The sequence below is a fragment of the Halichoerus grypus genome, chromosome 1 (genome assembly GCF_964656455.1).
Source record: "Halichoerus grypus chromosome 1, mHalGry1.hap1.1, whole genome shotgun sequence".
NCBI classification, from domain to species: domain Eukaryota; kingdom Metazoa; phylum Chordata; class Mammalia; order Carnivora; family Phocidae; genus Halichoerus; species Halichoerus grypus.
The window spans coordinates 171504425-171518695 of NC_135712.1; the positions used below are offsets into that span (position 1 = coordinate 171504425).

Below are 14271 nucleotides of genomic sequence, written 5' to 3' on the forward strand. Positions count from 1 at the left end.
AAGGATCTGACAAGTTAATTGATTCATTCATGTTCTTATTAAGCCAAATATTTCTGCTCTTCAAAATCTCACCACACTCTGAAGCAGTGCACATCTCTGATAGTGGTAATGGCCACGATCACAGCATTAAGCACACTTGTGTTTTGTTTTGAGGACATACGGTGAATGGAGAAGCATTTCGCTCAAGAGTTCTTCCTGAGAGCAGTATTCAGCGTTATCGGTGACCGGTTTCCAAGGGAAAGGCACCCACGTCTTCTCTCCTTTTCTTGTAATGGCTTAATGGAGGTATAACTCACATGGCATAAAACTCACCCCTGAGAGTGGTTTTAAATACATTTACCCTAAAAAGAAACCCTGTACCTGTTAGCAATCACCTCCTACACCTCCCTCCCTACCAGCCACTGGCAAATACTAATCGACTTTATACAGCTATGGAAATGCATATTCTGGATATTTCATTTTATTTTTTATTTATTTATTAAGATTTTATTTATTTATTTGACAGAGAGAGAGGGGTGGGGGGCAGCACCAGAGAGGGAGAAGCAGACTCACTGATCGATCCCAGGGCTTGATCCCAGGACTCTCAGATTATGACCTGAGCCAAAGGCAGATGCTTAACCGACTAAGCCACCCAGGTGCCCCTGGATATTTCATTTAAATAGAATCATATAAAGGTAGCCTTTTGTGTCTGGTTTCCTTCACTTAGCATAATATTTTCAAGGTTCATCCATGTTGGGGCAAATGTCAGTAGTTCATTCTTTTGATGGCTGAATTATATTCCACAGTAAGGATACCACATTTTATTTATTCATCAGTCAGTGGACATTTGGGGTGTGCCAACTTTTTGGCTATTACGAATAATGCCACTATGAACATTTGTGCACAAGCTTTTCTGTAGACATGTTTTCGTTCCTCTTGTGTCTATACCGAGGAATGGAGTTACTGGAACACGTGGTTACTTTATATCTAATGTTTTAAGGAATTAACCCAAAGGCTTTACAAAATAGTGCAGTTTTACAATTCCACCAGCAACATATGAAGGTGCCAATTTCTCTACATCTTTGTTAACACTTGTAATTCTGTCTTTTTTATTATAGCTATCCTTGTGCTGTGTTGTTTTGCTAAACCCTTCACAAGTGTTAACTCATTTAATCTTCCCAATATTGCTATATCCAGAAAAGGGAATTTAGGCTTAGCGAGGTTCAGTAACTTGCTCAACACTAATAAACTGAAAAGTGCCAAAGCTGTAATTAGAAATATGCTACACAAGTAAAACAGTCTTCGAACACTCAAGGGAATGAAAACAATTTGGGCAAATTCCACCTCCCTCCCCTTTTTAACAAGACTGAGTTTAAAACCTTCTGTTCTACCCAAGTTAGTCTCCTGTTGATGTCCTGAATCCACTCCTGCCTTATGCTTCAGAGCTAACTGGTACTGGGACCTAATATTGAGAACAAAGGGAGAAAGAAATAATCTTTTCAATTAAAGCAAAATTTTCCATTTAGCCTCTGATAATTTGTAAATATTAATTAGGAATTAAAAAAATCATTAAGAAATTTGGAAGCTTTATTTTCCAAGTATGATCTTTATTATTCTTGGTCCAAAATTGTTTCCAAGATACGCATTTCCACATTCTTAATGAAGTCAGTGGAAATTGATTTCAAAGCCAATTTTTTATGTTTTAATTCCATGAAGATACATGCCACCTTTTAAACTTCTAATTTGCCCTAATTTATAATTATAAAATTTATATATATTTTTATATTAATAGTTAAACAGAAATATATCTTTTAATGTTTGTTCTCAAAAATAGAAGTGTCACCATTCTTAAAAACATGGCAATAAAGTAAATGCAGTTAACTCAGTGTTTAGAGAAGACTTGGAATAAACTATTTTGACTCTTACGTGAGGAATCTGATTTCCAGGGCTATGTGCTATTTAGGAATAAATTTGCACATGAGTACAGAAAATCCCAAGGGTCTATGTTCGATGAGATGTCCCTGGCAGAGGCACCAAGAGGAAGATGCTGCTCATATGTCTGAACTAAAGATTGTCCTCTGTGAGTGTCTGTGATTCACAGATGGTGATATTCAATAGAGAAAGGGCTGAAGGAAGTAGGAAAGGGTATCTGTAGAATTAAACAGTGAGCCCAACACTTTCCTTCTGACCACTTCCTTACTGCTTCTGAAGTATCTTAGTGCTTGTGAGAAGAAAGGCTGTCTTGAAATGAGTGATACAAAAGCTGCTTTACCAAAAACAGGATCCCTTCAGAGAAAACAAAGTTTTAGAGGAAGGTTGGTAGGGAGAAATGATTAAATTGGAGGAAAAATTTGTTCTGTTTTAGACATTACACATTTGTAGTGTGGGACATTTCATGAGTACTCTATATTATCCTCTATTCACATGGAACCATTTCTGAAAATTTAATTATATAATTCAAACATGCAAAACTTAAGATACTCATTATTTAAGTTTATTGAGATATAATACATATGCCATACATTTCACTCATTTAAAGTATATAACAACTATCTTACTTACAATATCATACAGAAGTATGTATAATACATATAGTGTATTATAAAGTGTAGGGCCTCGTGGTGGTAGGGTTTAAATGTGGTAGAGAGGGGCGCCTGGGTGGCTCAGTCGGTTAGGCGGCTGCCTTCGGCTCAGGTCATTATCCCAGGGTCCTGGGATCGAGCCCCGCATCGGGCTCCCTGCTCGGCGGGGAGCCTGCTTCTCCCTCTCCCTCTGCCTGCCTCTCTGCCTACTTGTTCTCTCTATCTCTCTGTCAAATAAATAAAATCTTTTAAAAAAAAAAAATAAATGTGGTAGAGAAGAAATTAGATAATTTATTAAATAATACCATAGGACCCAAATAATTATTTTAGCTTTCAAAATATCTGATAAATCTCTATGTTAAATTTGTTTTTCCAACATCCTTGCTTTAAGGAAGGAAGTTAAAGATGTTTGCCTCTCCAGAAGTTTAAATGGAGCTATAAAACTCTCATCCCCTCTTGTGGCGTTGATAGGGTTATTTTCATACATGAAGAAAACTGTTAAAAGTTTTGAAGCACAACTTCACAAGATTTGGAATATAGCCAGCATATAGTGAAAATTTTATAATTTGTTTCCTCTTATGACTTTTTTGGTTAGGTACATGGAAGTCAGTGTCATGGTTCTATTTTTCATTATTGGTGGTAAATACTAGAGTTTTAGCAGGTGATAATCAATCAGGCCCTTTTCCTTGATTTGTGTTTCTACGCAAATGAGAAATTAGATGCACAAGTCAGACAGAAATGAAAATATCAGCTTCATTACTGATAAAATTGATTGGAAAGCAAGGCTTAGGTATGTAGCCACAAGGGTTTCCTTGGATCATTATGATGAGGTTTGGTGCTAGTGCTAGAAAACTGAAAATAACAGTGGCATAAATGAAGGAGAGACTCTCACCTAAAAGTCCAGGGGTATTAGATCAGGACTGATAGAGTTCCAGAGTATCTGGCACCCAGACTCCTGTCGTTTGTTCATTAGCTATGTATGGCCTCCTTTTCTAGGGTCATTTTGGGGTCTGGGATAGATGCCCCAGCTCCAGCTATATGCATACATTCTAGCCAGCAGGAAGAAAGAGTGGGATAAGGAAAAATGTCTCCATTTAAAGACACACCATTTTTTGCTTCTGTCTCATTAGCTAGAACACAGTTACTTAGCCACATCTAACTAGGAAAAGTATCAGCTAAAAAATGAGAATTCTACTATAGAAGGGGAGAAGGGGTATTGCTAGACAATTTATAGTCTCTGCCATATTCCTGAGTTAAACTTCTGCAGCCAGACAGAGGCAGAGTCAGACAACCACCAGCCTCCCCTATAGTGAAATGCAAGTGCTTAGCACAGAGCAGAGACTTACCTGGAGGCTAAAGTGCTTGAAAGAGAGGATCTGGGAAGGGGCTGAGCCAAACACATTCAGTTCCTTCTCACTCTCACCCACTGAGAGAGGCCTAACGTGTTCCTCCCATGCTTTTTGCTCCTAACTCATGTTTGGCTTTTCTAAGGGGCAGAACAGTGAACTATCATAAGGCAGGAAAGCAGCACATGATTTGGCACCGCAATAACAAGGTTTTCTTATTTTCCCGGGATCTAGCCTTTCTTTGTCTTCACTGTCCATTAGATTAAGAAATCTTCCTGAATAGTCGTAAGAGAGTTCTTCTTCGGGCAAAATGTCTTTGGCTGCAAAAAGTGCCAACTTTGGTACCATTGAGTCAATTCGGACAGGAATCATCAACAGGTTTGGCTCACAAGAATGGTTGAGAAATCTTCCAATACTTCCTATATAGGCGGGATCAACAAATGTTTCTATGACCTGCCCGTTGTAAACATGTTCTCTGACAGCTATAATGTAATTTGGATCGTGTATTGTTTGTAACTGAATTCTTCTCTGTACTTCAGAATATCCCAAAACTTCACCAGCATATTCACAGACAAACCGTCCTTTTGGTATCAATTCCAAGGTACGAAGTCCCCAGCCTTTTTTGTCCGTCTTGAACACCTGGAGTTGGAACTGCAGACCCTGCTGGACCACCCTGTTCCTGCAGTGGTCACTGCACTGGCATAGGACGTTGCATTCAAATACTGGCTTGGCACACTTTCCTTCCGATCCTATATCTCTAAGGCGTGAATTATCATCATAGTTCTCCCCATGACGGAGACAAGAGCAAGTACCAGGGAGGCAGGGGGTTTTGAGGCAAATGCATCCAGGAAAGGTTATTTGTGTGGGATCAATGTCTGTTCCAGGTCCAGCTACATGGTCAGGAGTATACTGCAAAAAATAGAAATGCTCAGTCAGCATGGTATGTTATGTATTTCATATATATTTCAAGCAGCTTTTGGATGAGACGCTTCTTAATTCCAACATATATAAAAATAGACTAAAACAAAATTGACAAAACACAATATACTAAAATATTGCTTGAAAACATACCTCTTCAATTTAAAAAATAAGATTAATTTTTGGATTAAAATTCTGTGGTTTTATTCTAGGTATGCGGTAACAAAAGGACAAAAAAATATGCTTTTCCCTTATCAGAAATTGAAAGATTTGTAACTAATTTTGTTTTCCTCTTAGCTATGGTTACAGAAAAATCAGTGCTGAATTTAGTTTTTGAATGCATTTAAGTATTTTATCTTTGGCTCTTGATCTTTTCACATTTATCTGACAATATAAATGCATGTATTTTATTGTGAGTCACTGCAGATGCTTTTTGGGGAGAAGAAAGTCATAAATGATAAATAAATTAATAAAAAATGGCCTTTGGAAGAGAGTCTTCCACTGATTTTTAAGGAATTCTTAATTTGAAGATTACCTAAATTCCTAAATATTCTTTGATGTTTAAAAAAGACACTACTGCTTCAGAGTTTTATTTGAGTCTTCATAATGTTAAAAATAGGCATTGGCCAAGAAACTGCAGACAGAACTCCAAAAATCATATTTGTTATATAGATATTAATAAATGCAGATGTATTATATATGTAAAGAAATCCTGTTTTTATTAAATGATAAAGAGATAATACAGAAAAGTTTCTCACGTTACAGAAAAAGAATAAAGTCCCAAGTCTAAAATCTCTATGCGAAACCTGATCTCTGGTTGTTTCCTCACTAGCATAATTAAGCATATTTTCCAAACCTTGAAGATTAAAGTATCTCTCTTGAGCCCAGCATATTTCTTTATGTATAGAATAATTCTTGCTTACATGGAACCTAACTCATTTATTTATACCTGCTATTAGTGTTCTTGGACCCAATTTCAATGCAGTGGTCGTCGTGGTGTGGAGTTTCCCCACACCTCTAACAAGCAATGCTTCGAGCACCAGGTGGGTATCCTACAACTCAGCTCAGTTCTGATGCTATTCAGGAGCATTACACCCCACAGTTTAATGGGTCGGTCCTAAGACTGCCCCCACCCCCCCCACTTCGGACACCAGGCACAAGCTCAGGTTGTCATCTGTACTACTGACTGATGGGCTACGTATCGGAGGTTCCCATGACCTCCTCCTTGGACTTTAGACACCGGTCACAAGTCCAGGTTGTTACCTGAACTTGTGGCCGACAGGCTGTAAGTCAGAGGTTCTCAAAATCCCCTCCTTGGGTTCAATTAACTTGCGAGAATTGCTCAGGGAACTCAGAGAAAAATTTTACATACTAGAAAAGGATACAACTCAGGAACAGCCAGATGGAAGAGAGGCATAGAGCAAAGTATGGGGAAAGAGAGAAGAGCTTCCATGCCCTCTCTGGGCATGTCACACTCCCAGCAGCTCCACGTTCACCAACCCAGAAGCTCTTTGAACTCTGTTTTCTTGGGTTTTTATGGAGGCTTCATAACTTAGCCAGGATTGATTAAATCACTGGCTATTATTTGCAAATGTTTCAACCTCTAGGCCCCTCTCCCGAGTGGAGGTCGGGGATGAGGGTACCGAAAGTTCCAACACTAATCAGATGGTTGGCTCCGCTGGCAACCAGCTCTCAGCTTTTGGTGTGTTTCCAGAACTCGCCTCATTAACATAACAAAAGATACCTTTTTGCTGCTCTTATCATTTAGTAACTAACAAGGGTTTTAGGAGCTCTGTGCCAGAAATGGGGACAAAGACCAAATATAGATTTCTTTTTATAGACCACAACATCACCTGCTTTGTTCCAAAAAGGATTTAATGAGACATACAAAGAGTTCAGATAAATGAACAATACATAAGAAATGTACAGCGAAGGGAAAAATAAGAGCTAGTTGAGCGAGCTTAGACACACACAGTGTGTAGCAGAAGTAAACTGGACTTTTGGTTCTGCCTGAGCACAGCCACTTCCAAGAGGGAAATACGATCAGATGCAGGGCTTGCACTATACATAAGGAATAATCTCACCATTGAGAACGAGCATTGACTTTTTCCGCTATGGAGACTGGAGAGAAATTTCACCAATGTGTCTGTCTAAACCATTCTTCTCCAGAAAGCAGTTTCATGGGCTGTTTTTCATTCTGACTCTCAATAAAGGCTATTGGCATGGGGCCACAGCAGTCAGAAGAGCCGTACTGCAAGGGACCAGGTACACAGGCTTTAATTCAGGGATAGATTTTAGAGTATCTAGAGGAATGTCTGAACCACGTTATTTTTCAGTCAATCATCCATTAATACTGCGTCTCTGGGCCAAGTTTTGGGGAAAGTATTAAACAACGTGTAGTTACACTCCCTGTGGAGGCCTCGGTGGAGCTATGCAGTTAGGCTCAAAATCCTATATTTTAAAAAACGTTAAGCTGGGGAAAGGATTGACATCCTCTTGTGAAAGCTAAGGAGGATGATGAGTGGGAGTACCTGCGGGGGAAGGCCAACACTCTGCTGAAGAAGTGATTTGGGGGTGGAGAGCGGAAATAGCTTCTCGTTTGTGTCGTTTCTTTCAAAATGAGCTTTAGCTTAGTGGAGATGTCCTAAAGGGATAAAGAATGGCTTAGAAAAAGATGCCCTATCAGTCAAATTCAATGACTGCGGTCTGAGACAGAATCTACTTCCAGCTTTTAAGAGTCAAGGTTGAAATGTAAATGGTTACTGAGACATTTTAAAAAGTACTTGTAAAACGAAAATTTTACTATCTCTTCGTTAAACTTTTCATGAAGAATTCTTTTAAATTGATTTCTTCTTAAAAGCCCACATATTTTTGATGTACTATATAAATCACTAAACTATAAAGAGATTTTTTTTTTTTTGACAGAGATAACTCCTTTTGAAATCAAGTCTGGCTTACTGTAGTCTTCTAACCAGAAGAGCATATTATTCTTTGTTGAACTTATTTGGATATGGATAGGTTTGGAAAAATACTGTTATTTGCTTATTTTTATTTATGCATTTAAAAAAAGACACTGGAAAATCTAGTGATACCGTTTTTAAAAATTCTGGAATTTAAACTTGATGCACAATCTAAGATCTTTTAGAGACATAGATTATAAAGGGTATCTAATTGCAAATGAGCTGCAGACACCTTCCAAAGGATAACAGAGACCTCGGTATAAACTTCCTGTTTAAAGAGAATATGTTTTCCCCTGATGGATGTAATCCTTAACCCTGATACCGATACTTATCACAGATCATTTTATCTCCATATTTTCCATTTTCTCCTCCATAAACAGTCAGTAAAATACCACTCCAGAAAGATATTTCACCTGATTTCGAAAAATGGCTATACTAGAGAATTATCTTTTGAAAACTGTGGTCTAAATTAACATATGATTATGTAATTATTCATCTTTTTAGGTATCTACCTACATATTGGAAAATTATTTTCAGAAATAATCTGATGTCACTGACCTGATATTCTATTCAAATATTTATATGCCATGCAAATTGTTAACTTTTGAGAATCTGAAAGCTAATGTTAAGTATGTTACAAATTGGGAGTCAACTGACTTGAGCTTAAATGCTCCCAATTTGTAACTCTTTCCATAGTTTGTCCTCTACTTCCTGGAACAAAGCCCAGGGCCAAACTGATCCAAAAGGGTGTTACCCTGAGGGTTTTGTGCTTACTCTAAACCCAGGAGAGATCAAAGCTTGGGGAATGAGACCAGAGAGGACATATTTTTACCCATCCAGCATCTGTTCCTTTTCTTCTGATAAAAGCACCCTGACTCCTCCTGGGGGAACCCTTCCCAGTCCAGTCTCATTGGTTTGGATGGGGATCCAGGTTGGGCGGGGACCTGGACCCAGCTAATCAGGTCATCACTTGCTCCTTTCAACAGTGTTTGGTTCATGGATCGGCACAGTACTTAAGCCAGATCAATGAAAAAGAATTCTGAGACTTCTGCTGAAATGATCAGGAAGAAACAATCTCACTCTACCTGTTTACCTGGCATTCTCCAGTTCTACTGCACACATAAGACCTACTGAGGGTGTAGCCAACCAGATGAAAGGGGAGCAGGGGTGCGAATGGCGGAGGTGGTAGAAAGAAATATTTGATGACACCATTAAAGTTCTTGGATCCAGACATGCCTATAGTTACCACTCTTGGACTTTGCTGTTATGAGGCAATTCCTTCCCTTTTTGGCTCGAGTTAGTTTGTATTGTATTTCTGTTTCTTGCAAACAAATGACTCTTGATTGATATGCCCACAGTGGAAGGCTGACAATGGTTCCAGGAAATGGCTGGAAAATTGAGTCAAAGATATAAATGGCTAATGAGAATTCAGGTCTCCAACTGGGAGATGAGGCTAAGATAAAGTGTGCAGGAGGCCAGATAGGCCTGTGACAAGCCTGAACACTGGACAACCAATAGACAACTTCTTCTTCTTCTTTAATTTTTATTATTTTATTTTTAAAAAGATTTTATTTATTTATTTGACAGAGAGAGATAGTGAGAGCACAAGCAGGGGGAACGGCAGGCAGAGGGAGAGGCAGGCTTCCCGCTGAGCAAGGAGCCCGATGCGGGGCTCGATTCCAGGACCGCGGGATCATGACCTGAGCTGAAGGCAGACGCTTACCCGACTGAGCCACCAAGGCGCCCCTATGGAGAACTTCTTAATGTAGAACATGGAATGTCCTAAAGGAGACACACACAGAACTAGGCTCTTATTAGCATTGTGACTTAGGGCAAGTTACCTTCTAAGTTTTGGGTTTGCACCTATAAAACAGGAATAATACCTGTATCTGCCCCCCAGCCCCAGGTATTATTATTATTATTATTATTATTTTTTAAAGATTTTATTTATTTATTTGACAGAGAGAGCAAGAGAGCACAAGCAGGGGGAGCAGTAGAAGGAGGGAGAAGCAGGCTTCCCGCAGAGCAAGGAGCCCGATGGGGGCTCGATCCCAGGACTCCGGGATCATGACCTGAGCCAAAGACAGATGCTTAACCATCTGAGCCACCCAGGCGCCCCAGCCCCAGGTATTATTAAATTTAAATCACACTGTACTCTGTGCCAGGCACTTTATATTTTTAAAATAGTAGCTTCCTTAAAGGCTTCTAGATATTATTTCTAGATTTTATATTTAAAACATCATATATTTCTGGCACATCACTTAATCTCTCTAAATATTTCCTTTCTATCTGTCTCACAGTGGCTGTGAAGGAAAAAAAAAAAAGAGAATCCATGTAAAAAGATTACTCTAGTGGCTGGCACATAGGTGTTCAATATTAATTATGTAGGCTACCTGGGAGGGTGGTGAAAACAGCAGATTCTGAAGTTAAACTTTCTAGGTTCAAACACAGTTAAACCAAAATTTTGTCTAGGAGACGATGTCATTATATTTCTATTTTCTATTACTTATCCATCTTGAGGGGGGGAAACTAAGAATTGATCCAGCACAGACTTCTTTCATTCATCTACAAATACTGCCTTACTGCTTGTTAGATGCATGTGCTGGGATTTAGAAAGAACCAGTCAGAAGAATACAGAGAAGACACGGAGAATGGGATTTTTATCATTTCTTTGTATCGTAATAACATAAACTACTTTTTCCTGGTATGTATCAAAATGCAAACACTGATCATGCAAGAGTTGGGAGTAAATGCAAAATGACCAGTGTAAAACGATGTAACAGAAACCAGATCCTTGAAGAACTGGGCGGAGATTTCAAGTTTCTTGACAGAAAACTTAAAACATTTTTTTTTTATAAACCATGGTCACTCAAAAAGCCGAAATGGAAACCAAGAGACAGCATGTTGAAAAGCAAATATACCTCCTTGGCTATTCTCATACACAATTTCTCTCTTTTCTGAACTAGACCTGCACTTATTAATAGCATAAACTTTGGGATCTAAATGGCATAGGCTATAGGGCTCTCTGGTTGTACTACATGTGTAAGTCTTGTCTTTCTAACAAATACATGTCTCAAGGAAATGGTCATGTGGTTTGGGATATGACATGGTAATGGGAGTTGAGTTACTTTTCATAGTACTGGGCACAAAGCAGCAGGCTTAGGAAATATTTTTTGACTGCTTGATTGTAGCTCTTGATAACTTCTTACCGAAAGTCTGACTTTTTTAAGTCACATTCTATATCAAAGCCCCAGAAACTTAAGTATGACACCGCATAATATTTTGGGCTTAAAACCTAGGCCTTGATTCTGAATTTAAAGGAAGTGCTGCGAAAATCTTCATTCCTTTTTTGGTTGTTTTGAAACACCAGCTACATGAATCTTTGTACTTGGCCTCTACCCCATGAGTTTGTTTTTGCTCCAAGCTATTAAGAGCCTGTGAGCCAGATAATTCTTGTCAAGGCCAAGTTGAAATCTTAAAAAATATGTTTAAGGCTGGTTTCAGAAACCTGAAAAAAGCCTAGATTCAACTCTCCGTTCAAGAAAATCAATTAGTTTATTTTCTACTTGGCTTTCAACACAGATGGCATTATGATAGGTTTGTTTCCAGTGTGAACATGTGAATGTTCTTTTTGCCTTTTCACACAGTACTCAAAAGCAAACTAGACACAGAGTTATTTTTACCTTGAGTTTTTTATGCCTTAATTCTTATGTGTGTGCATGCCTGTGAAGGCAGGGCTTGGGGTAAGCTGTTTTGATCTTTCATAAGACAGGTTTTGTGCTCCATGAATATAGGAAAGCAAACTAGTTAAAGACACTTTTAGGCTTGTCATAAATATGTTTCAAGCATGTTTTATCTTCTTGGTAAGACTATAAGTTCCTTGACGAAGGAGCTTATCTTCTTTCTGTAACTCTAACTCCACCCAGAGCTACGCATATAGCCAGGCAGCTAGAATACTGAGGGACTGAGTCTTAGTCTCGAGATTTTCATTTATGCATATCAATTGTAGATATAAGGATCAATCATAAGGCTTCCTCTCTCCCCTCTCCAGCCCCCCCATAGCAACTAAGTGCTTTCTATATGGTCTCGTAAGCTCAAAGGCAAGGTTGTCACCATTTTATCTTCTACGTCTAGCTTAACGCCTAGATTATACACACTCAATTACTTGCTGAATAAAGAAAACATTTTTCAGTGTTTTTGACCATTTAGCAATGATTGGTCTTGAATAAGCTTTTAGGGATTAGTGTTTAATATGGTGCAAGCCAACTGTATTATTATTTAGATTTTATTTATTTGAGAGAGAGAGCAGAACGAGAGAGCACGAGCAGGGGGTAAGGGGCAGAGGTAGAGGGAGAAGCAGATGGAGCCATGGGATCATGACTTGAGCTGAAGGCAGACACTTAACCAACTGAGTCACCCAGGCACCCCTAGTCAACTGTATTATTAACCATAAAACTGGGGCACATAGGGCTCCCTGCTCAGCGGGAAGCCTGCTTCTCCCTCTCCCACTCCCCCTGCTGTGTTCCCTCTCTCTGTGTCTCTCTGTCAAATAAATGAATAAAATCTAAAACAAACAAACAAACAAAAACCACAAAACCATAAAACTGCCCTCAGGTAGTTTGAGGAAAAATAACCTTTCCTGACATTAATATCCTGCTTTACTCTTTGAAAACTGCTAGTGAATTTACTGTTTTATTTGATCTTCACAACAACCCTAAGGAGAGACACACAGGGCTTAGTATTGATGGTGTATGTGACCAAGGTTATAAATTTATTATTTTCATTTTGCAGATGAAGAAGCTCAGACTCCAAGAAATAGCCAAGATGGCTCAGCCCTGAACCTCGCTCTCCTACCTCCAAGTCCAAGTGCACCTTCCACTCCAACATCATTGGTTTTTTGGTCGTAATCCATAGACAATGAGCAGGCCAAGGTCAGAGGGGTGGGGAATGTAGAGCATAAGGGGTTTTGATGTGGTAACAGCAGTGGAACATTTATTGGGTTCTTTCAGCCAACCAGGAAGTGTGTTTTACTTGTAATTCTCAAAGCAATCCGGGAGAGAGGCACTATTATTTTAATCGTACACGGGAGGATTGATTCTAACGCTTAACTGAGGCTAGTTTATATTTGCCCAAGGCCTCATAGCATGAGGGAGACTCAGCAAAGTCTCATTGTAGGGACGAAGTGTTTAACCCTAACACTAGGCTGAGATCCACTGATAGGGCCCATGCCTTATCTTACAGAGGAGACACCTGCGACCAGAGAGGTAAATAACTTGCCCCAATCCCTCAGTGAGTACTGGGGAGAGAGCCAGGAAAAGAAAGACAGGTTCTCAGGGCTCTTTCCAAGGAACCTCACGAAACACCTGGTTTGTCTTTCAGAGAACTGCCGGTCTGTGGAGAGAAAAGATACCCCTGCTATTGTTAAGGTCATTACGGAGGGTTAATAGAACAAGACTAAAACCTGTGCATTTAAAGAGCTATCCCTGCGCGAAACAGCTCTGCGACAGGGTAAGAAAAAAGTCGAGAATACGGAGACAGCTTGGGATAGGAGAGTCATCCACAGAATCACTGCCAGGTCGGGGAACGGCGCACTGGGTCCTCGACTCCATCCCCTACCTGGCCGGGCGCCAGCTCCACCCCGGTGGCTGCGCGCGCGCAGTGCGCGTGCCGGGCAAGGCTCGCCCCAGAGAGAAGGGCGCCCGCCCCCCAACCCCCGCCGCGCGCCGCCCTCTCGGCGGCCCAGCCCCGCCCCCTACCTGGAAGGGCTCTGGCTCCGCCCCCGGGGGCCACGCGCTCACGGGCACGTTCTCCAAGCCGCGCGCGACATCCAGCCGCTCAGTAAGGGCCTTAGGCCCCTCCTCAGTCCCTGCCATCCCGCATGGCCACCTCTCTACAGCTTTCGCGGACATTTCGCGCCATCTCGATGCGCATGGCGCCTAGACGCTTTTGAGCCTCGCAGAGGAAGCTGGGAATCGTGCGACGCGCGGCCCCGCCGCTTCCTGGGAGTCGTAGTTTTTCTCTCTCCTTTCACAAGTGGCCTGTGAGGGCGTCTCCTCCCTCGACCCTCAGCTTTCCTTGACTTTTTGGATTGGCTCGCTCTCTTTTAAGCCAGATGCACAACAAATAATACAAAGCTTTGGAAGGTACGGACATAGTTTTGGAAATACAAAATGAAGTGCTTTAATTTTTCCCGTGAGCCTCAGGAAGGGTTTGCGAGGTGAGGTCATTTGTCCAGGTTTCTGAGGGCCCGGAAGATGCTGGAGTGAGGGCAAGGGCGCGCTCTAAGTTGAGGGGGGAAATGCACACCACGGTTTCTAAAGTTTGGAACTCGCGTAGCAGCTGGGTGGCGTGTGATAGGGTTTGTTCTCCGTCGGCGGAATAGCGGTATAGGGCGCCCGAAGGCCTGTGTGGGGACGCCCACTCCTGGATTGAGTTAATCTGTTGCCTATCAGCTTCCCCTTTCCTAGAAAGAAAAAACCCGGCCCC

The 14271-nt window shown here is 40.7% G+C and overlaps 1 protein-coding gene across 1 annotated transcript; it reads right to left on the reverse strand.

Annotated features, from left to right (window-relative positions):
- Positions 1–2451: 2451 nt before the first annotated feature.
- Positions 2452–13767, reverse strand: LOC118525056 (histone-lysine N-methyltransferase SETMAR). The gene is given in 3 exon segments (XM_036075545.2): positions 2452–4816; positions 13542–13668; positions 13670–13767. Coding segments are annotated over 3 exon segments (963 nt in total). The 5' UTR covers positions 13717–13767; the 3' UTR covers positions 2452–4027.
- Positions 13768–14271: the final 504 nt, after the last annotated feature.